This window comes from Erinaceus europaeus, chromosome 2 (genome assembly GCF_950295315.1).
Source record: "Erinaceus europaeus chromosome 2, mEriEur2.1, whole genome shotgun sequence".
Lineage (NCBI taxonomy): Eukaryota > Metazoa > Chordata > Mammalia > Eulipotyphla > Erinaceidae > Erinaceus > Erinaceus europaeus.
This window is the reverse complement of record NC_080163.1, coordinates 138874907-138898252: the sequence shown is the minus strand read 5'-3', so window position 1 is coordinate 138898252 and position 23346 is coordinate 138874907. Positions and strand designations below refer to the sequence as shown.

Genomic DNA, 23346 nt, shown 5'->3' with positions numbered 1-23346 from the left:
TGCTGAATTAGTCCATTGAGCCTCTGATGTTTAGTGGAGACACTTTATCACAGCTTTCCCAGATTGCATTTTAACATGCTTTACATTTCAATAGCTATAAGATTTGTATAGTTTTTTTATTTTTTAATTTTTAAAAAATTTTTATATTTGTTTATTCCCTTTTGTTGCCCTTGCTGTTTTATTGTTGTAGTCACCATTGGTGTCATTGTTGTTGGATAGGTCAGAGAGAAATAGAGAGAGGAGGGGAAGACAGAGAAGGGGAGAGAAAGACAGACACCTGCAGACCTGCTTCACTGCTTGTGATGCGACTCCCCTGCAGGTGGGGAGCTGGGGGCTTGAACTGGGATCCTTACACCGGTCCTTGTGCTTTGCGCCACCTGCGCTTAACCTGTTGTGCTACAGCCCGACTCCCTTGTATAGTTTTTTCTTTTCATCTCTAAGCCCTTAGTCATGACATTCTACCACCCAAGTTGTCTTTGTCTCTTGTTTGTCTTCTGTGTGGCCGCTTGAAGACTTTTCTACACTGTCTCTCGACTGACAGCAGCAGCCTCTCCCCGAGCCATGAATCACATATAGGCATTATCTCTCTGTGCCTCAGATTCTAAGCATGCAATCCACACTAAAAAATATTTACAATTAATTATCATCATCTTTTGTGACACACTGGGCTGAAAAAAGTGACAGGGCAAGGTATGTGTGCATGTGTGTGTGTTTCTCCAACTCACTGCTCAGCTCTGGTTTATGGTGGTGCTGGGGTTTGAACTTGGGACTACAGAGCCCCAGGCATGAGAATCTTTTTGCATAACCATAATTTTGTTTCCCCAGCCTTACATTTATTTTGCAACCTTACTCCACAAGTTTTAATATGGTGCTTATTATACAGCAAGCACTGATGTGTAACTATATAATATATGTAATATAATAATCCTACTATATGGCTGCTGTTGCCATCATTCTATAGGTAGTGAGACACAAATTAAAATTTTCTCTTTTTTTTTAATTAGTGATTTAATAATGGTTGACAAGATTGTGGCATAAAAGGGGTACAATCTCATACAATTCCCACCAGCAGAGTTCCATATCCCCTTCATTGAAAGCTTCCCTACTCTATCCCTCGGGGAGTATGGACCCAAGATCTTTATGGGGAGCAGAAAGTAGGAGGTTTGGCTTCTGTAAATACTTCTCTGCTGGATATGGGTATTGACAGGTCGATCCATACTCCCAGCCCACTTCTTAGATTAAAATTTTCAATTAAGGTTCTGGAGCAATAAGCCAAGCTGGGAGTCATACCTGTGTATTCTTTTTCAGAGCCTATACTCCTAACCATTATGCCATGCTGACTCTTAACTATCTGCCACTTTATTTAAATGGAGACTTTCCACAGTATCTTATTGGACCTGGGTTTCTGTTATCTTAGGGGTTGGTTTTCAAGCTGTCGGGAACCAACTGAAAGAAGAGAGGCCTCATTTCTGTTCTTGAAGTTACTTTGTAGACAGGTGACTGACTTTTACTGTACAACTAGACAGAGGGAAAAAAGAAACCAGATCATAGTCACAGTCAGTGAGTAATTATGAAGGATGTCATGTTGATACTGACCACTTGAATGCTTGCTCCTGTCACCACACTATAGTTTACTTGTGCTTGTTCTGGGGTGACTCAGGCTTCTGGTGGGTGAATCATCAAGTCTGATTTTCAGAGAAGGAATTCTCTAGTTGTTAATCTACCCAGTTTCCTAACTGCTTTAACTTCTCCTCTGCAGTACGTTTTGAAGGATGCACTGGTCAGCCAAGGACAGTCTACTATTCTGACAACACCCACTTCAGAGTGGGCACAGATGGAGTGGTGATCGTCAAACGGCCTCTACAGCTGCATAATTCAGAGGTGACATTTCATGTCCACGCCTGGGACTCCAGCCGTAGGAAATTCTCCATCAAAGTTACACTGAAGGCAGTAGCAGAAGGCCACCGCCACCGCCGTCACCACCATCATGTATGTTGGGCGTGTTTGTCAGCATCTATAATTTTAACCCACTAAGCGCCAGTAGCACCCTTCTCCTCTGCCACCTCCACCCTGGGAGGGGGACGCTTGTCTGCAATCTACTCCCAGCTTTGCCATTTACTGCCTGAGTAATCTTGGAGTTATTTAATCTGTCTGTGCTTGAATGTTTGAATGTCCTTACTTGTAAAATAGAGATGGTACTGGCTGCATGAACAAACACATGTGAAATGCTAGGATTATGTTAGGTATATAAGTACACAGGTCAATTCCCTGATCTTTCCTTTATTTCTAGAAAAGAGGAGTTTGAGTGAAGAGTCACCAAGAAGCTTTTAGATCTGTTAGACAATAAATTATTACTTTAATTTTTTATCATATTTATTGCATAGAGACACCTACAGCCCTGCTTCACCACTCGCAAAGCTTTCCCCTTACAGGTAGGGACTAGGGGCTTGAACCCAGGTCCTTGTGCATTCTAAAGTGCACATATCAACCAGGTGTACCACCACCTGGTCCCAATACTTTTTTTTTAAAGAGCTTCCGAAATAGTTTTTTGTTTCTTTGTTTGCCAACAGGGCTATCACTTGGCACGATGCTTGCAAATCCACTGTTCCAGGTGGCCATTTTTCCTTTTCTTTCCTCCCTTTTATTGTTGTAGTTATTGATGTCGTTGTATAGGACAGAGAGAAATAGAGAGAGGGGGAAAGAAAGACACCTGCAGACTTGCTTCACCACCTGTGAAGCGACTCCCCTGCAAGTGGGGAGCCGGGGCCTCGAACCGGGATCTTTGCACCATGTGCGCTTAACCAGCTGCACTACCGCCCTACCCCCCCCCCTTTTTTTTAGATGACTTCTTATTTAGTTTTAGAGACACCTGGCAGTACTGTTTCACTGCTTGTGATGTTAACTCCCTGCAGGTAGGGACCGAGGGATTGGACCCAAGTCCTTGAGCACTATAATGTGTACACTTTACCATGTGTACTACAACCTGGCCCCTTTTTGTTTTACTTGATAGTATAGAAATTGAGAGGGGAAGAGGGGATAGACAGATACCCACAGTCGTGCTTAAGCACCCCTCTCCCACCCACCCCCCAATCCCTGCAGGTGGGGATGGGAACTCAAATCTAGGTCCTTGCAAATGGAAGTATGTGCACTCAACCAGGTGTGCCACTGTCTGGTCCCTAGAATTAGCATAAACATTTTTGTGAAAGGAGATGTATTTATTACGAGTGAGAGAGAATTTTCTTGGGCCAGGGTTTTGTGTCTCAGTGACTCCACTGCTCCTGGTGAACTTTCTCCCCTTTAACTTTAGAGAAAGAGACAACAAAGCACCACTCATGAAACTCATCTGGTGCTGTGCACAGTGCTCCCACTGCCCTTGGACTAGAAATGTCACAAGATCTGTCCATCCCTCTTGCACAGTCAGGGCCTGACTCTGGGTCTGGTAACAATTAGGAACCCAGGAAATACTCAGCAGACAGAAGGCCAGATTGGCATGAGCAGATGTCTGCTCTGGTTCTTGGCAAGAATGTGTCTGGAAACTACCACCCAAAGCCAAATGCCTTTGCCAAGTTCTGAACTGCTCCCGTGGTGCTTCCTAGCTCGATGTCTCTCTGGGGAAACATTCTCCTCATATTTTACTTACTTTCTGCCTTGTGGAACATGTTGTGAGTGCCAGAGCCACTCTGGCTGGTTCCTGCTTTTTCTCCCTGAAGACTCTTTAAGATTTTGTTTATTAATAAGAAAGATAGGAGAGGGAAAGAACCAGATATCACCTTGGTACATGTGCTACTTGAACTCAGGACCTCACACTTGAGAGTTCAGTGCTCTATCCACTGAGCCATCTCCCAGACCACTTTCTGCAGACTCTTAAGTTCCTTGGAAGATAGTAATTCCCCCCTCCCCCCCTTTTTTTTTTTTTTTGCTTCCAGGGTTATCGCTGGAGCTCAGTGCCTGCACTTAGAATCCACTGATCCACTGCTCCTGGAGGCTATTTTCTCCCTTGTTGTTATTGTTGTCGCTGTTGTTGGATAAGACAGAGAGAAATCGAGAGAGGAGGGGAGAGAGAAAGATAGACACCTGCTTCACCGCTTGTGAAGCGACCCCTCTACAGGTGGGGATCTGGGGCCTCAAACTGGGATCCTTACGTGGGGCCTTGTGCTTCTCACCATGTGTACATAACCTGCTTTGCTACAGCCCAGCCCCCTAGAAGATAGTAGTTCTAATAGATTTGTTTTCTTTTTTCCTCCATGGAGTTATTAGACCAGAAGCTTAAGGAAACTTAGTAGAGCTCTTTGAACAAAGCTCCTTAACATAAGTTTCCACTGATTCTGTCAATCATGCAGATGCCATGTGCTGAGTCCTTGCTGGGCAGCTGTGCCTGAAAGCCTTTTTTTTTTTTTTTAACCAGAGCACTGCTCAGCTCTGGCTTATGGTGGTGCTGGGGGATTGAACCTGGGACCTGAGAGGGCCTCAGGCATGAGAGTCTATTTGCATAACCATTGTGCTATCTCTACCCCTGCCCCTGAAAGTCTTTTATGACGAAAAGACAGTTATCACAATAATTTGTCTAAAATACTCTGTTTATTCACTAAAACAATTGTCTATTTCTTTTTCCTGTTAAGAAAAATACAAAGTAACTTGTGACCAGTAAGGCATCTTCAGTTACCAGGAACGTCAGCTCTTGTTTTCTTTTCTGTTCTGTCATCCTGAGCACATGGCTTCCATCCTCAAGAATATCGCATGATCCAGGATGGTTGCTGGAGTGCCAGGCATCACATCCTTATTCTGGGTGATGAAAAGAAAAGGAATATAAATATGTGTATCTTTGTTGTCTGCTTTTTTATAAAGGCTTTGTGGAATTTTCCGGCTAGGACTTTGCCTCACGGTCACACTTAGCTACAGGTGTAGTATGGGAAATAGTCTTTGACTTGAGCTAGACTCTGACCTCTTCCTCTATACATGTGTATGTATAGATAGATGACAGAGTAGATATTTTATGGCAGAGAAAGGTAGACACCTGCCAGACCTGCTTCACTGCCTGTGAAGCGACTCCCCTACAGGTGGGGAGCTGGGGGTTCGAACCGGGATCCTTAAGCTATGCTTTGCGCCCACTGCGCTACTGCCCGACTCCCGATATTTTGTTAAGTAACATTAATTCATTCATACTTCAAGTAAGTATACACACTCATACCAAACACACCTAACTCTCCAGTTATTCCTCAGTCTTGTATCCTTTGTCTGAGGGATGAACTTCATGCTTATTGTGCTTAGACATGATTCCACTTAATTCTCACAAACACACAAAACCACAGCAAACTAATGGAATGAAGCAAAAGAACTGGCATAAGGATCCGGGTTTGAGCACAAGCAGGTCTGCAGGTGTCTGTCTTCCCCTCCTCGCTCTCTTTTTCCCTCTGTCCTACAACAGCAGCAATAGCAACCACAAGGGCAACAAAAATGGGATAAAAAATGGCCTCCAGGAGCAGTGGATTCGTAGTGCAGGTACCTTGAAGTTAAAAAAAAAAATTATTGTAATTAATAGTTTACAGTATAATTGTTCTTAATGTGTAAGACTTCTTGGTTTTCTGCAAAACACTCTCAGCCTAGGTCCTCCTTCACCATCGCCCACCAGAGCCCTTTACCTGGTGCAATGCACCAAATTCAGTCCAAGTTCTGCTTTGGGTTTCCCCTTTCTGTTCTGATCTCTCAACTTTTTTTTTTTTTTTAATTTTATATTTCTTTCCCCCTATTGTTGTCGTTGTTGGATAGGACAGAGATGGGGAGAGAAAGATAGACACCTGCAGACCTGTTTCACTGCCTATGAAGCGACTCCCCTGCAGGTGGGGAGCCAGGGACTCGAACTGGGATTCTTGCGCCAAGTGTGCTTAATCCACAGTGCTACTGCCCAGCCCCCAGGGTCATTATACTTTGTACTGTGTGCTTAACCAGGTGAGCCACCACCTGGCCACCTTAGACACTTTTCTGAGTGATTTCTTTGCAATACCAGTATCTTACTAATTATTCTAAGATGAGGTGCCTGGCTTCGTGGCCTTTCCTTGGCCTGGGTGGGTCTGCTTTTCCAGGAAGTTAATGCAAAGATGGAGGTGTGTGTCCATCAGTCTGTTCTTTTGTCCATACACAGGAATATAGGATTGTAAAGGGAGCTGTGAAGATACCTGGTGTCTTCTGTCTGTGTGTTTTGAATCAGTTTAAAAGCCAGCACTACAGGGTTTGAATCCTACTTGAGAAACAATGATCAGTAGTTATGCGTAGTTGTTCTTACACAGAAGGTGGGGAGAGGGTGAGACTGTCCTCTGGAACCTTCACTCTGTTACCACTGATCACTTTAAAACACTTACACAATATGAGAGATCTTTTTTTTTAATCTTCAGCTATCTTATTTCCCTGTGTGTGCAGAAAGTTATCTTTATCACCCGTAAAAACTGTTCGATATAAGTCTCAAAGGGGTGTTTTTGGTCCTATTCCAGCATGTCTGCTAGAACAAATGGAAGCCATATAGACAAAAGGACACAATGAGATAAAATCATTTGTATTGATCACAAAGTAGTTCTTATTGCCAGTTCCCAAAACTCACTAATTCTGTCTGATTGCTCAAGGATGGGAGACCTGTATCTGTAGGAAAATCGTAAATGAAAACATCTGAATACCGAGTTGCTGAATCAGCCCTGATATTAAATCATCAGGTCTTAATGTTCTGTTAAATAGCAGGTATGATAGGCAGACTTGAAATAACTTGTAAAGTAATATCACCCCCTTCAAACCTGTAATCAGAATGTGAAATGATGACTTGAACTCCACGAACACTGGAAGATTAAAGAAGAAACACAACTTATTTGGGTTTCACTGTTCATTTTGTTAAGTTAAAGCTAAACACATCCCTCTACAGGTTGGCCTGCTGATGGGAGGGATAGGTTAGGTTGTCTGTCTTGTCCTATTTCTCCCAGACTGTCTCATTTTGTTCATTTCTTTCCCTTCTAGGACACTCTCTCTGGAAACCAGATGGAAGTGATCCAATTCCCCAGCTCCCACCATGGTCTCAAAAGGCAGAAGAGAGACTGGGTCATCCCTCCCATTTCCTGCCCCGAAAATGAGAAAGGCCCATTTCCTAAAAATGTGGTCCAGGTAGAGAAGGAACTTACTTGTCTACTTCTCTGGGAGGAATCTGCCAGGGGAAGAGACCTGATGCTACCTCCTTGCCCATTTTGTTTCTGTTTTGTTTTCAGATCAAATCAAACAGGGACAAAGAAACCCAGGTTTTCTATAGCATCACTGGCCAAGGAGCTGACACACCCCCTGTTGGTGTGTTTATTATTGAGAGAGAAACTGGATGGCTGAAGGTTACAGAGCCTCTGGACAGAGAAGTCATTCCTAAGTACATTGTGAGTATCCCTTCACTTGGAAGTATTCCTGTCTTCACCAGAGCTTCACTGATCTAGGGAGATTTTTAGATTGAGAGGTGTTAAATTGCCCCCGACTCACTTTTCTATTCTCATGGGTGTGTGTGTGTGTGGGGGGGGGTGGTAAGGCTATGGGGCGAGGGTAGTGAGATCATAGTACCATTCCACCACTCATGGAGTTCTACCTGCTCCATCCAAGATGAAGTGAAGAAGATAAATTCATTTTTAATAGCTGAGTAGTATCCCACTGTGTATATGCATCCATACCACAGTTTACTCAGTTACCTGGGTTCTTTTCAGGTTTAGGAAACAAATTGTGTTGCTATGAACATAGGTATACGCAAATCTTTTGGGATGAGTGTGTTTGATTCCTTAGGATATAGCCCCAGGAGAGGAACTGCAGGGTCACAGGGTAGATCCACTTCTAGCTCTACCTGCTTTTGTTCTTGGTGCTTTCCATGGTGCTTCTGTACACTGCCAGGAATCAGACCCAGGGCCTCATGCATGAAAGGCATGTGTACCACTGCTCCCTGAGACACATATTCACCACCCTGTGTTTTTTTTTTAATCAGTCTATGATGGGTCCCTAGGTCAGATGCTGTGGACATGTGAGGAGCTTTACGGGACACCTCTAGACCAACTGCCAAGGAGAAATGACAGGGAGACCTGGGAAATTAGTAGTTATGTTATGAAGAAAAGTAGGGGCAAATCCATATGCGAGGCAAGCCTGTCTGCATCAAGCATTAGACCTAAGCTATGTCCCAGTTTTGGGGACCAATAGTACCTGACCCAAAGGAAGAGGTCAGTGGTGTTGCTGTTGGAATTTAAAACCATTTCTAGACCTTGTTGTAGCATGAATTCGGGGAACCTAGGGAGTAATGCATTGTCGTCAAAGGCAGAGAGATGGGGTGGGTGGAAGAGTAGACAAATTGTACTTTGCTGGGAGTTAGAATTTCTGAGGTTCCTACTTTCATCTTACCAGGCCGGGCATTTCTGTAGTCCATGTGTCCTTATGTCCCATGATTTTATGCAGGGTTGTGACTTCATTGAAGCAGGAACATGTGCTTGGGTGTCTGGAGGGGGGAAATAAGAGCAGCCAGGTGAAGCCCACCCCAACTCTTCTTTCTGGCGGGTACCTGAAAACCCTCCTGTGGCTCTTCTTACAGCTCTACTCTCATGCCGTGTCTTCGGATGGAAACGCCATCGAGGACCCAATGGAGATTGTGATCACAGTGATGGATCAGAATGACAACAGGCCTGAGTTTACCCAGCCCGTCTTTGAGGGGTCGGTCATTGAAGGCGCTCTTCCAGGTATGTCCAGTAATGTCCAAAGACCCAGGAGTTTAGATTCCGTGGACGCTGCAGTGTGGAGTCAGTCCTTTAATGTAGACGGAACTTTGTGTGCACACACGTGTGTTCTACCTTTCTATGGGCAAAGTAGCAATTTCAGAATCACCTTCGTCCCAGCACTCCTGGAAACTAGAGCCGAGCAGTGCTGTAGCGGGGGCCTGAGGCCCCCCCCTCCCCCTAGCACACAACACAGGAGCACCACGCATAGGAGAGGCAGGTCTGCAAGTGTCTGGCTTTCTCTCCTTCTCTCTGTCTTACCCAACAATAGTAACAAAATGGAAAAAATAAGCCTCCGGGAGCAATGGGTTCATAGTGCAGGCACTGAGCCACAACAGTCACCCAGGAGGTAGAAAAAAGAAAGAAAACATTCTCGTGACCGGGTGGTTGTGCACCTAATTGAGCACACATTACAATGTACAAGGGTCTAGGTTCAAGACCTCCATCCCCACCTGCAGGGGGAAAGCTTCACAGGTGGTGAAGCAATGCTGTAGATGTCTCTCCCCTTCTGGGGTTATCACTCAGTGCCCACCACTATGAATCCATTTCTCTTGGCAGCCATTTTTTTCCCGTCCTATTGGCTAGGACAGAAAGATATCTGCAGGCCTGCTTTACCGCTTGTGAATGTGGGGAGCAGAAGGCTCGAACCCAGGTCCTTCTTATACTATGTGTGCTTAACCGGGTATGCCACCACCCAGCCCCTCTCTATATCTGGCTGTTCTCTATCAAATCAATAAAGATTAAAGACATTTTAAAAAAAGATGAAGAAACAGATGCTTGTCAGTAATTTAAGTTCCTTATGTGATTCTTTTGATCATATTGGTCCCCTGCCCCATCAAAAAGGGCCCCCAGGGGGTCGGGTGGTACTGCAAGGACCAGCCTAAGGATCCCAGTTTGAGCCCCCGGCTCCCCACCTGCAGGGGAGTCACTTCACAGGCGATAAAGCAGGTCTGTCTTTCTCTCCCCCTCTCTGTCCTATCCAACAACAATATTTTCCCTTTTGTTATAGTTATTAAATAAATATATAAAAAAAGGTTCCCATTACCCTGGGTTATCCTTATCTAGTTTGCTTTTCAGTTTGATGTAGTTCCATTTACTTACTCTTGTTTTCATTTCCAATAATATCTGCACATTAAACTTCCAGGTCCACAACAAAATGCTTAAGTTCAAGATTACTATTCTCTTCTAACCTCCATTCCACCCCCATTTCAAAATTAGTATTGGAAAAGCTTCTTTGGTGCTGAGTAAAACAGTTTTAGTGCCCTGGAAGAATGTATGTTCCCTCTCCAAGCAGTTTGGTACACATTTTAGTTGTAAGAAAACAGAGGAGTTGTGACATGGCACCATACTGAGGGCCCTGCCTGTAGCCCTCTAAAGAGGGTTGAGCCAAGCAGGTCCCCAAGTACAGCCTGACTGACGACAGTTCTCTCTAACACCTGCAGGAACCTCTGTGATGCAGGTCACAGCCACTGATGCCGATGATGATGTGAACACCTACAATGCCGCCATTGCATATACCATCCTCGACCAAGAGCCCAAGTTGCCTCAGGACAACATGTTCACCATCAATAAGCTCACAGGGGTCATCAGTGTGGTCACCACCGGACTGGATCGAGAGGTCAGGGGCTCGAGGTTTCAGTGGGTGTTGAGCAAATGTACATTTCCTCACTGTTTTCAGTTGCCAGTTAGTATGGTGGTGATCTGAGCTTGGTGTCAACACATCTGCCCAGAGGTTTCATGCTGTGGGCAGACCAAGGCGTAAACAGATGGTGAAACGTTCTGTTTCTATGCAAGGGGCGAGAATGGGCCTGTTGTGGCTGTCGGTCCTGACCAGGGTGTGTGTGATCTCTCTGCAGAGTATTCCCAAATACACCCTGACGGTTCAAGCTGCTGACCTTCAAGGCGATGGCTTAAGCACAACGGCAACAGCAGTGATCACAGTCACCGACAGCAACGACAACCCTCCCATCTTCAGCCCTACTGTGGTAATTCTCCAATTCTTTTGATGGTTTCCAAGGAAAAGTCTTTGGTTCACAACTGATTATAGGTGAACACCTAGACACCTTTGGGTTGTCTGAAAGATCACAAGAGTAGGGAGTCGGGTGGTAGCACAGTGTGTTAAGCGCAGGTGGCGCAAAGTGCAAGGACCGGCATGAGGACCCTGGTTCCCCTCCTGTCCTGTCCAACAACGATAACAAAAGGGAATAAATAAATGAAACGCTCTTAAAAAAAGAAAAAAAAACAAAACAAGAGTAGTAAGTCTTGACTTTTCCAACATCCCAATATGAAGAAATCAGTACTATGTGTGTGCTGCCACTCTAGCCTAAGTGCAAGGATTGGGGCCCAAGCCCCCAGCATGCCTCATGAACTGTGAAGCATGTGTGCACCCTCTCTATTCCCTAATTTTATTATTGGGGAATAATAAAAAGGAAAAAATGGCCTCTAGGAGCAGTGGATTTGTAGTGCAGGCACCCAGCCCTAGCAATAACCCCAAAGGCAAAAATCAGCTGTTACATCCAGGCCTTGCCGGGCTAGCTTCGTGGGTGGGAGACAGACGACCAGGGACCCATGGCTGAGCTGGGAACGCAGTTCAATCTCTATTGATGAGCGAGAATGCAGTGCATTCAATCTAATCTCTCTTCATTAGAAAATCCTGTCCTTTATATCTCCTGAGGCAGAAGTGTCAGATGGGAAGAGGAAATACATAGAATAGGGAGTGGGGAGAAGGAAAAAGTCTGCATATCAAGCTTGCATCTAACCAGTGGGGATTAAACCAGTACCCTGTAGGCAGGGAGGGTCTCAGGTAAAGCAGTGATTATGTAAATAGACCACAGCATTAAGCGATGCAAGCGAACCTAAGGTGATGATCAAAACAGAAGAGGTCTTTAGAAGCAGAATTAGAAGGAGACCAACAAGGCAGACAGTGCTGAGTATTGACTAAATGGGTAGTGTGTGTGCCTTCCATGAGTGAGGCCATGGATTCCATCCCCAGCACCACAGGGCACACCTCCTGGTTAAGCGCACAAGGACCCTAGTTCAAGTCCCTGGTTCCCACTGCACAGGGGAAGCTTCACAAATGGTGAAGCAGGGCTGTGGGTATCTCTCTGTCTCTATCTAATAAAGATAGAGGTAGGCGGACCTCTGTGACATAGTGCTTTGTGGTGTCATTTCAGTCTTTCACTTTCAAAACACAGAACAAAAATTGAGCTGGCAAGATAGGTCACCTAGGTAATAATGCACCTGCTTATGTACAATCCAGATTGGATCCTGGCCCCCACTGCACTAGGAAAAACTTCAGTGTTATGATCTGTCTTAAAAGTCAGAGGTAAAGCCTTGGTAATAACAAAACAATGACTGGGCCCACTGAGAACTGTGGAAGAATGTTGAGTGATAGGTAAACCCATGGTAGACAACTGCCTTCCTCAGAGCTGAGATCACAGTCAGCTACTGAACCAGAGTGTGCCAAGGTGACTTGGGGCAGCAGGGTCTTATAAATCTACTTCAGGGGAGTCGGGTGGTGGCATAAAGCACAAGGACTGGCTTAAGGATCCTGGTTTGAGCCCCCGGCTGGAGTCACTTCACAGGCAGTGAAGCAGGTCTGTAGGTGTCTGTCTTTCTCTCCCCCTCTCTGTCTTCCCCTCCTCTCTGTCCTATCCAACAAGATATCAATAACACAACAATGTTAAACAAGGGCAACAAAAGGGAAAATAAATAAATATAAAAATTAAAAAAAAAAAAAGAAAGAAATCTACTTCAGATTCTCAAAGGAGGATAATGCTGAGAAAAGGAGGCCCATAGTTGCCTGAGGCCTCTCTCAAGCCTCCGTATGGCCTGAATTGACCTATCTTCTTTTTTTCTGCAGTATGTAGGGACAGTGCTTGAGAACGAGCCTAATGCCTATATCACCACGCTCAAAGTGACAGATGCTGACATCCCCAACACCCCAGCCTGGGCAGCTGAGTACACCATAGTAAATGATAACCAGGAACCATTTGTCATCACCACAGACCCAGTCACCAACGATGGCATTTTGAAAACAACTAAGGTTTGTATGGTGCTTGGCAAGTTGCAGAAACAGACAACCCAACCAGTGGGCTCCCATGTCCTTCTCAGAAGTAGATAAGCAAAGCATGATGGATGGAAGTGGATCACTGGGGCTTTGCACGGACCCTTAGGCTCATGTTCACTCTAAAACCAAAGAGGCTGGGCTCTCTGTTTTGTTATACTCCTTCTCTGCAATATTATTCTCAATGAGAGAGAACTAGAGCGAGTGTCACTCTGGCACATGCGATGCCTGGGACCGAACACTTCAGAGCCCAACACTGTATCTACTGTGCCATCTCCCAGGCCACTCTGCAATGTTTGCCAGCCTACCTATGTCCATTTTGCAAATGGGAAGGATAATAAGTTCATGCTATTTATCTGGATTATTATAGAGCCAAGACATATGACTTTCTGAAAGATTTTTTGGAAACTTAAAAATTGAGAAGTTGGGCATTTTTCCTTGTTAGTCAGAGTTCACAAACCCTTCAGTTCTGAATTACTTAGTATGTAATCCTGCCTCCCATTGAACATCTGATGCCAACATCTCCTGTTATTCCGTTAACAAAAGAAAGATTAGTAATTCATGTCCTTTGAGCGTATTTCCATTTCCTACTTAATTATCTGAGTCTGAGCCACCCAGATCACACAGATAGGAAGTCAAATGGCATCTGATGTTGTTGCTGATTGATTGTAAACTCTGTGTTCCTGGCATCAAACAGTGTATAGTTAGTGAGGTCTTGGCATTCGTCTGTTGTTGCAAAGACATACTTTCATTGGTCTAGGGTAAATGACTTAAAAGAAGTCCTACTTTCTATTAACTGAGGTTTCCATTCGAGTTTTTTGTTTGTTTGTTTGTTTTCTCAATGCTAATATGGCTGCAATTGAATTACTGGAAACTGCTGAAAATCTTGGCGCCCAGGCTCAGCCTCTGAAATCACTATTTTTACCGGTTAAGGTCAGAGTTAGACATTATTGCTCTTGAAGCATCCTCAGGTTGTTTTATGTTAACAGAAGATAAACCTTATTTTTCATTACCCCCCTCCTTTAGGGTTTAGATTTTGAGACCAAGCAGCAGTATATTCTGTATGTGGAAGTGAAGAACCAGGTACCTTTTGTGGTCCAGCTCCCCACCTCCACAGCAACCGTCACTGTGGATGTGCAGGATGTGAATGAAGCCCCCATTTTCCTGCCTCCACAAAAGAGAGTGGATGTGCCTGAAGACATAGGCGTGGGCCAGGAAATCACAGCCTACACTGCTCAGGATCCAGACAAGTTTATGACACAGAAGATAACGTAAGTGCTAAGGCTTTAACACTGATTTGCAGTGCCTGAGTGCATAAAATACTTAGTTTGGCAGGGGAGATTGCTTATCTTTGGCATAACCACTATGCAAGTCTGAGGTTCAGTCGCTGGCACCACAGTAAGCTAGGTCTGAACAGTACTCTAGTGAAAAAAATTTCTTTAAAAAAGTACTTAGCTCATGGTATTTTTTTTCATCGTTGACCTATACAAGACTCTAATTTTTGACTCGCTTATTTAAGGAGAGACACTAGAACAGTATTCCAGTTTATACAGTACTAAGGATTGAACCCAAGACCTCACTAACATGACCTGGAACCTCAGCTCTCCAGAGCCCTACCCCACTAAGGAAAGATAGAAACAGGCTGGGGGTATGGATGGACCTGCCAGTGTCCAGCTGAGAAGCAATTACAGGAGTTAGAACTCCAACCATCTGCACCCCATAAAGAATTTTGGTCCATATTCCTAGAGAGGCAAATGTTAGGGAAGGATGATCAGAAGGCTCTGAATTCCATCAGGACCCTGAGCTAGAAAAGAGAAGGACATTCAGAAGTAGTAGGTGTGACTTAGGAAGTGAAGGCAGAAACAAATATATATGAATATAAATATAGTTACAGAAATAATAGCCCATATCTGTGATCTTGGGATAACTAATGCAATTTCCAAAGGGAGGAATGGGGGACACAGAAATCTGGTGGTGGGAAAGGTGTGGAATTATAAGACAGCAGGGGTATAAGTCAATATTAAATCACTAATAGAAAAACTTAAAAAAAAGTTTTCTACCTCTGAGTAACATCCTCGGCTCTGAGAGTTTGCTTTTAAAAATATAGGCTCAGGGCAGTTATTGCTTCAGGCAAATTAGATTGGGGTGAGAGCACCACCACAAGCCAGAGGTAAGTAGTAATCTGGTTTACAAAAAGTATTGATAGATGCCAGCCAAATCTATTGTTGAATCTTACTGAGTCTGATATACTCTATTATCTTTCCCTAGATGATTGCTTAATTACAAAGAGGAAAAAGATGCCTTTTCCGTAAGGAGGATTAGTGGTCTCTCACCAATAAAATAATAGTGATTGTTGAGAACACCGCATTACCCCACTTCCATAACCAGATTCAAATCATGAGAAAACTCATCACACAAAGCCTAAAATTAGGGGGTAACTACAAAACTAGGTTACACATTTGAAAAAGGCTAATTCTGAATTAATGGACACTCAAGAGACTGGGCAACTAAATACCACATGGTTTCATAGATGGGATCATGAATCAGTGGTGAGGTTGCTCTGAAGGGTGGTATTTGGGAGGAATCTGAAAATGCACCATATCTTTTTATTTATTAGAGGAGAGGAGGAGATAGAACATTCACCTGGCATAGGCAGTGCAGGGAGCTGAACTCCAGGCCCCAATTCTTTTTTAAACTTTTTGGATAGGACAGAGAAATTGAGAGGAGAGGGAGAGACACCAGCTTTACCACTTGTGAAGCAGCCCCCCTAACAGGTGGGGAGTCAGGGGCTCGAACTGGGATCCTTCCGCTTCATACTATGTGCACTTAACCCAGTGTGCCACTGCCAGACCCCAGTTCTTTATCCATTGGGTCACATATGCCATATCTTAATGGTATATTCCCTAAAATTAAAAATCAAATAGTCTATTCTTAGGAGGTCATAGATTGAGGTATTTGTGAGTAGAAAGAAAAAACAGGTCTGCAAATTCATTCTCAAATGTAAAAAAAAGTGAATACACCAAAACCAGACTCTACAGAAAGTATATTTTTAAGATTTGATTTGGAGAGAGAAAGTAGAGAATGGATGACTCTGATTAATGCATCAGATACTCAGGTTCTGTGCTCTCACAATCAGCTTAGCTATTGATAGTTTCCTGGCTGCAGGTTTGACATTTTTAAAAATGACAAAAGTTGGCAGCAAGTATTTCGGCAAAGCGGTACCTTAATCTTCTTCAATGGCCTTCTGTCTTGTCATGTCCATCCTAAAACTGCTTGTACCCTTTCAGATATCGAATCTGGAGGGACAGTGCCAATTGGCTGGAGATTAATCCAGAGACTGGCACCATCGTTACTCGGGCAGAGTTGGACAGAGAGAACTCTGAGCATGTGAAGAACAGCACATACACGGCCCTCATCATAGCCACTGATGATGGTAAGGAAATGTTTCTCATCAGGTCATGGCTGCGTCACACCCCTGGCCGCCTTTGCCCTCACCCTTCCTTTTGAGTTTATTTCCTAACGATGTCACATATAAAATTTAAGTCAAACCAAAGTATCTTTTCATTGGTCCTTTCTGCTGGAACCTCACTTCTTTCCCACAGGAGTCAAAATGCCTGTTTAGCTATAGGGTCCAAACCTAGTACTTGCATATTAAAAGATCCCTGGTTTGCATTCATGGCGAAGCAGCACACTACCCACGTGAGCTACCTCAGCAGCCCCATCTACTTTTTTTTTTATTGTTGTTGTAGCTATTATTGTTATAGTTATTGATGTCGTCATTGTAGGTAGGACACAGAAATGGAGAGAAGAGGGGAAGAGAAAGATAGACACCCGCAGACCTGCTTCACTGCCTGTGAAGCGACCTCCCCATCTACTTTTTGTGTATTAGAATTTATCTGACAAAATAATCCCCATCTGATTATGAATTAATTAGTGTATAAACATGTTGCATGTGTAAGGTCCATGACCAGTAAAGCAGCAGCTTTGTATGTGTGTGTGTGTGTGTGTGTGTGTATAAATTTTATATATGAATTTTAAATATATATATATATATATATATATAAATTTTAAATCATCTTTATTAGATAGAGACAGTCAGAAATCTAGAGGGAAGGGGGTGACAGAGAAGAAGAGAGATGCCTGCAGCCCTGCTTCACCACTCGCAAAGCTTTCTCCCTGAAGGGTGGAGACTGGGGTCTTGAACCTGAGTCCTTATGCACTGTAACATGTGCACTACCACCCAGCCCCCAAAATATATATTTTTATATTTATTTTCTAGGCTCTCCTGCTGCCACTGGAACAGGAACCCTTCTCCTGAACCTCCTTGATGTGAATGACAATGGCCCTGTGCCAGAGCCCCGAGCCATGGCCTTCTGCCAAAAGAATCCAGAACCTCACATCATCAAGATCAGTGATCCTGATCTTCCTCCCAACACATCTCCCTTCACAGCAGAACTGACCCATGGGGCAAGTGTCAACTGGAGCATTGAGTACAATGATGCAGGTGGGAACTTACAATGTGACTCCAATGTTTTGTTCTGGCTCCTGTGCTTTCTCCACCAAATAATTTTTTTTGTTATCTGGATTATTTCTGGGACTTGGTACCTACAACTTTACCACTGCTGGTGGCTGGGTTTTTTTTTTTTTTAATTGGTTCGCAAAATTATAAGATAAAGGGTTAGAGACAGAAGTGGAGAGATTCCCCTTTGCAGGCACTCCTGGATGATAATATGTGCAGTCCGTCACCACCACACCCCTGTTCTATAAATATTTTATTCTAGTAGCCAGGCAGATGGTCCATTGGTAGAGAACAGGACATGCAAGAATAAAGCCCTGGGTTTAATCTTAAGCACTGAATATGTTATAGTGATTTCTGGTAGATTCTCTCTCTTTTTTTGACACCAGGGTTTTGTCAATGGGACTTTGTGCCTGGACTATGAATCCACTTCTCCCAGTGGCCACTTTTTTCCTATTTTTATTTGAGAGGGGAGAGAAAAACACCTACAGATCTGCTTCTCATTGAAGCACTCTCCCTGTAGGTAGGGAGTGGGAGCTTGAACCTGGGTCCTCCACTACCCTCTGATTTCTTTAAAAAAATATTTTAGGTGGTACATCTGGTTGAGCACTCATGTTACCATACCTATGGCCCAGGTTTGAGACACCTGCAGGGGGGGTTGCTTCATAAGTGGTGAAGCAGATCTGCAGGTGTCTTTCTCTTCCCCTCTCACTTTCTTTGTCCTATCCAACAACAGCGGCAACAAAATGGGAAAAATAGCCTCCAGGAGCAGTGGATTCATAGTGCTGGCATATATATATGTATTTAATGATTCTATAATGAACTCTCCCCCCCCCCCCATCTCATCATTTGTTTCTGTTTCCTCCAGCTCAGGAATCTCTCATTTTCAAGCCAAAGAGAACCTTAGAGGTGGGTAAATACAAAATAAACCTCATGCTCTCAGATAACCAGAACAAAGACCAGGTGACTACATTGGAAGTGCAAGTGTGCGACTGTGATGGGACTGTCAGCAACTGCAGGAAGGCCATTGCAGTCGCTGCCGCTGGACTCGAAGTCCCTGCCATTCTGGGGATTCTTGGAGGAATCCTTGCTTTTCTAAGTAAGTGTTGCTAACAAGCATTTCAGCCTTTCTCTAAAGTAGAGAGGAGTGTGCTGTTACTGAAATTGCTAAAGCTAAGACATCCTGCTCTCTGCCAGCAGAGGACCCAGTCCTTCTGTTATCCCTCTCTCTTAATCACAGCACTGCTCAGCTGTGGCTTTTGGTGTGCCAAGGATTCGACCCAGGATCCCAGAATCTCTGGCATGAAAAATCTTTATGTAATAATCATGCATAGAAGGCTGGAGAAATAGCATTAAGGATTCTGACATAGTTTGCCATAAGGTCACAAGTTCAAGCCCTTGGTCTGTGTAAAGAGGAAGCTCCAGGAGCAGTGAAGCAGTGCTACGGCATTTTTCTTTCTCTTACCTTTTTAAAAAAAGTGTGAGATCCTAAGTTTCATTGGGACTATTGCATTTGCCAGATGCTCTGGCTCTTTTTCTGCATAAATAAATCAGATGGGAGTGGTGGAAGAGCGTATGTGCAAAGCTTCAGTTAAAACCCTGTTGGTACAGGGATGGAGAGACAGGAAAATGAACCAAGAGGCTCAAACATACACATTATCATTAGCGAAGCCTCCGCAAATTTTTTATTATTATATAGAGACAGACACCTGCAGCCCTGCTTCACCACTTGTGAAGCTTTCCCCCTGCAGGTGAGGACCAGGGGCTTGAACCTGGGTCCTAAATTGTGTTTATTATTGAATTTAGAGGGAGAGACCCCTGCAGATGGGGGCTTAAACCTGCGTCCAGGTGCACCACTGGCCCCTATGTTATATTTCTTATTTATTGGTTATATTGCTATAATAGGTTAGATAGTTATTAGAAAAATCAAGTGCTTTCCCCCCCCCCCCATTTATAATGCTAACTATGTAATCATGTGCCTCAAATAACCTGTTAGTCAGTGACAACTGCATATGCAGTGGTAGCCTGGCTATGCCGGCCATGTCTGTGGAAGTGAGATTTCTCAGTGTATCCCCAGCACTAAGTGACACATGATGACTTGGGAAAATAAGCAGATTATAAAGCTTATTGCCATGATCATCTTCAAGAGAAAAAAATTACCAGTTGGATATGGCAGGCCTGATGCTCCAGGCTCAATCCTCTGCTCCTCACCTACAGGGGTCTCTTTCCCTCTCTGTCTCTACACAATAATAAATTAAACTGGGGGGGGGGGTCAGGTAATTTCACAAGTCTATGTGTCCCCCTTGTATTAGATTATAATTATATGTGTGTTAGTCACATTTAGGCTAACGCAGCCCTACACACACCCCTCCAGGGGCTCCCTCTCTGCCTGAGTTCTGCATGCCCCCCACTTGCTATGCTATAGCCACAGTGACCTGACTTTTGCCCTGAACACTTTCTTCAAGAATTTGGTCATAAGGATCCTAGTTCGAGCCCCCAGCTCCCCACCTGCAGGGGAGTCGCTTCACAGGCGGTGAAGCAGGTCTGTAGGTGTCTTTTTCTCTGTCCTATACAACAACAAAAAACAGTGGCAACAAAAGGGGAAAAAAAATAAACCAGGTGCTTCCCAAATTCTTTACTATTCAGTAAAAGGCCACACTTGCACTTGCTTCTTCCTAGTTGTCTATTCTGTTGAGTAAAGAGTATTGACTTCAGGGACATGAGCAACTATATCTGACCTTGACTCCCTTCCCATTCCAGTCCTGCTCCTGCTGCTTCTGCTGTTTATTCGGAGAAGACGAGTGGTCAAAGAGCCCTTGTTGGCCCCAGATGATGACACCCGAGACAATGTCTATTACTATGATGAAGAAGGAGGTGGAGAAGAGGACCAGGTGGGCTTTTGAAACCAAAATGAAAAACTTAATGGCAATTTGCTTATTTGAGAGTAGGTGGTCATTTGTAATAGCTGTTTATTATTAAATTTTTAATGGATAGAGACAAATCAGAAGGGGAGGTAGAAAGAAAGACACCTGCAAGTGGGGACTGGAGGCTTGATTCAGGTCCTTGCACATTATGACATGTGCACTTAACCAGATTTACCACCCCACGGCCTTATCCAGAAAAAATTGACATTTGTTATTAGCCACCATCATTAATAGTTCATTGAATATTATGAGGCACAAAGCAGCTAAGTAACTTTCCTCAAGCCACACAGCAAGGAAGCAGTAGTCTTGATCATTGAAAATACCAACAATAGGGCCAGGCAATGGCACACCTGGTTAAGTGCACAGGGACCCAGGTCCTCTTGCAGGGGAAAGCTTCACAAGTGAAGCAGGGCTGCCTCACCCTCTTTATCCAATAATAAATTAAAATATTTTTAAAAATACCAACACTGATTTTTACCAGAGCATTACTCAGCTGTGGCTTATGGTAGTGACTGGGGGGAGTTTAACAGATTTGGGGCCTTGGATATGGAAGTTGTCTGCATACCTATTATGTTATCCCCTACCCCTTGTTACTGTTTTGCTACCAGGGTTTATCACTGGAGCTCTATGCCTGCACAATACTACCATTCCCTGGTAGCACACACACCCCCCACCCCTTTTTTACTTTTGATTAACAGTGAGAAGTCAATCTGTTTTGTCTCTCCCAAGCTCAATTTTTGCTTTTGGGTAGTTGTGGAACTAGTCTTAGCTATCCTGATGTTGGAGTTTTCAGACAATTTTTTGAAAACATATTTAGAAAGAGAAACAGGATTTAACAGCCCTGCTTTTTGATTCAGCTCATAGAGAGACACAGCTAGCTGAGTTGTGAGGTCTCTAGAATGGCAACTCCTTGCTTTGCACCACATGGTTCCAGGTTATGACTATAGTAAGGCTGCAGAACCTTCAGGCAGGCTGGGACAGCTGTTGACCTTAGCTAGTGCCTACGTGTTTGGGGGCTGCTATAATAAAATACCCTAGGATTCGACTTCCGGAGGCGGAGCTACGAGCAGCAGATCGCTTTCTCTCCTCTCCTCTCCTCTCCCGGATCAACTAGGAATACCAAAGGAGACCACCCGGACCGAAACAAGACAGGACTAGAATGACCACAGAAACCCAGTAAATCACCCGTGAGTACAAACACGCGTGGCTGGTGACAGAGAGGAGAGGGGGGCCTAAGGAGAGATTAAGTGACTGCTAACAGTTCGACAGTCTGTCAGTGGAGACACCACCTCCAGTCTGCTCCACCAACAAGGGGACAGCTGAAGGGAGGAAAGAACTCCCCAGAGACTCACCAAGTACAACTCTGAGTCTCCATTGCTACTGCCCTCAGAATCTGGAGCAGCAACAGGGAGGGACACCAGGGCACAGAGATCTAACCGGGAAACTCAGGAGAAGACCTATACCTCGGTGGCATAGCTGAAGGGCTTTGAAAGTCTCTTTGCATAACCACTGGATTATCTCTGCCACACCCTGCTTTATCTCTTGGTCAGGAGTCATTGATTAAGCCAAGAAGCCTATTGATAGTTTAAAAGCCCTCAGGCTACCATAGCCTACAGGGGAAAAAAAAAAAGGCTTTTACACCACTGAACTCCAACTCAGGGATTGAAAAAACTGTTAACTTATATAAAATGGTTAAAACAACAAGAAAAAATAATGGAGACTCGAACCAGGACAAGAGTCCAGCTAAAAGTCCTCCAGAGGGCGAAGCACAAAACAACGAGTTCAACATCCAAACATTAGCTAAGGAAATAATAACAGGAGTGAGTAAAGAATTTGAAAAAATTGTAATCAGAACTGCAGGAACAACAAATGAGAATATGGAAGAAAATTCTAATTATCTCATGGTTATTAGAGAGCTGAAAGCTGAAATTTCTGAGCTAAGAAGGCAACTAGCTGAACAAGCTAAAACAGTATCAGAGCAGGGCAACAAAATAGATGAACTCCAGAAAGCAGTAGAGGGCAGAGAGAATAGAATCAATGAGGCTGAAGACAGAATTAGCAAGATTGAGGATGAATTAGAGACAACTAAAAAAGAAGTAAGAGATCTCAAAAAGAGATTAAGAGATGCTGAAAACAACAACAGAGTCCTATGGGATGACTTCAAAAGAAACAATATACGCATTATTGGCTTACCAGAGGAAGAAAGAGAAGGGGAGGAAGAAAGCGTTCTCCAGGCCATAATAGCTGAAAATTTCTCTAGTCTAGACAACACCAAAGACATAAAGATTCAAGAAGCCCAGAGGGTCCCAAACAGAATTAACCCAGACCTAAAGACACCAAGACATGTCATACTTAGATTGGAAAGGAATAAGGATAAAGAAAGGATCCTGAAGGCTGCAAGAGAAAAACAAAGAGTCACCTACAAAGGAAAACCCATAAGATTAGCAGCAGACTTCTCCATACAAACACTACAGGCCAGAAGAGAATGGCAAGATATCTATCGAGTGCTCAATGAGAAAGGCTTTCAGCCAAGAATACTATATCCTGCTAGATTGTCATTCAGACTAGATGGAAGCATCAAAACCTTCTCAGACAAGCAACAGTTGAAGGAAGCAACCATCACCAAGCATGCCTTGAAAGAAGTTCTGAAAGGTTTCCTATAAACAACCAGACCACCACAAATAGGACATATATCAAAACACTCTAAAACTCTACAAGAATGGCGTTAAAATATCTTCAATCTTTGATATCAATAAATGTGAATGGCCTGAATTCACCTATTAAAAGACACAGAGTAGGAAGATGGATCAGAAAACACAACCCAACAATATGTTTTCTACAGGAAACTCATCTAACGCAACAAGACAAACACAGACTTAAAGTGAAAGGATGGAAAACTATCATACAAGCCAATGGCCCACAAAAAAGGGCAGGAACAGCTATTCTCATATCTGACATGATAGACTTTAAAATACATAAGATTAAAAAAGATAGGAATGGACACTACTTAATGCTCAGAGGATCAGTCAATCAAGAGGACTTAACAATTATTAATATCTATGCACCCAATGAGAAGCC

The 23346-nt window shown here is 43.8% G+C and overlaps 1 protein-coding gene across 1 annotated transcript in view; it reads left to right on the top strand.

Moving 5' to 3' along the window:
• CDH1 (cadherin 1) overlaps positions 1-23346 on the top strand; it is a 97186-nt gene that overhangs the window by 66896 nt on the left and 6944 nt on the right. Inside the window, exons 3-14 of the mRNA XM_007538144.3 lie at positions 1760-1989; positions 6997-7140; positions 7242-7397; positions 8582-8726; positions 10205-10380; positions 10619-10747; positions 12625-12807; positions 13855-14099; positions 16116-16261; positions 17108-17332; positions 18213-18443; positions 20105-20235. Of these exons, the coding sequence (XP_007538206.1) occupies positions 1760-1989; positions 6997-7140; positions 7242-7397; positions 8582-8726; positions 10205-10380; positions 10619-10747; positions 12625-12807; positions 13855-14099; positions 16116-16261; positions 17108-17332; positions 18213-18443; positions 20105-20235 (2141 nt within the window). The remainder of the gene's footprint in view (positions 1-1759; positions 1990-6996; positions 7141-7241; positions 7398-8581; positions 8727-10204; positions 10381-10618; positions 10748-12624; positions 12808-13854; positions 14100-16115; positions 16262-17107; positions 17333-18212; positions 18444-20104; positions 20236-23346) is intronic.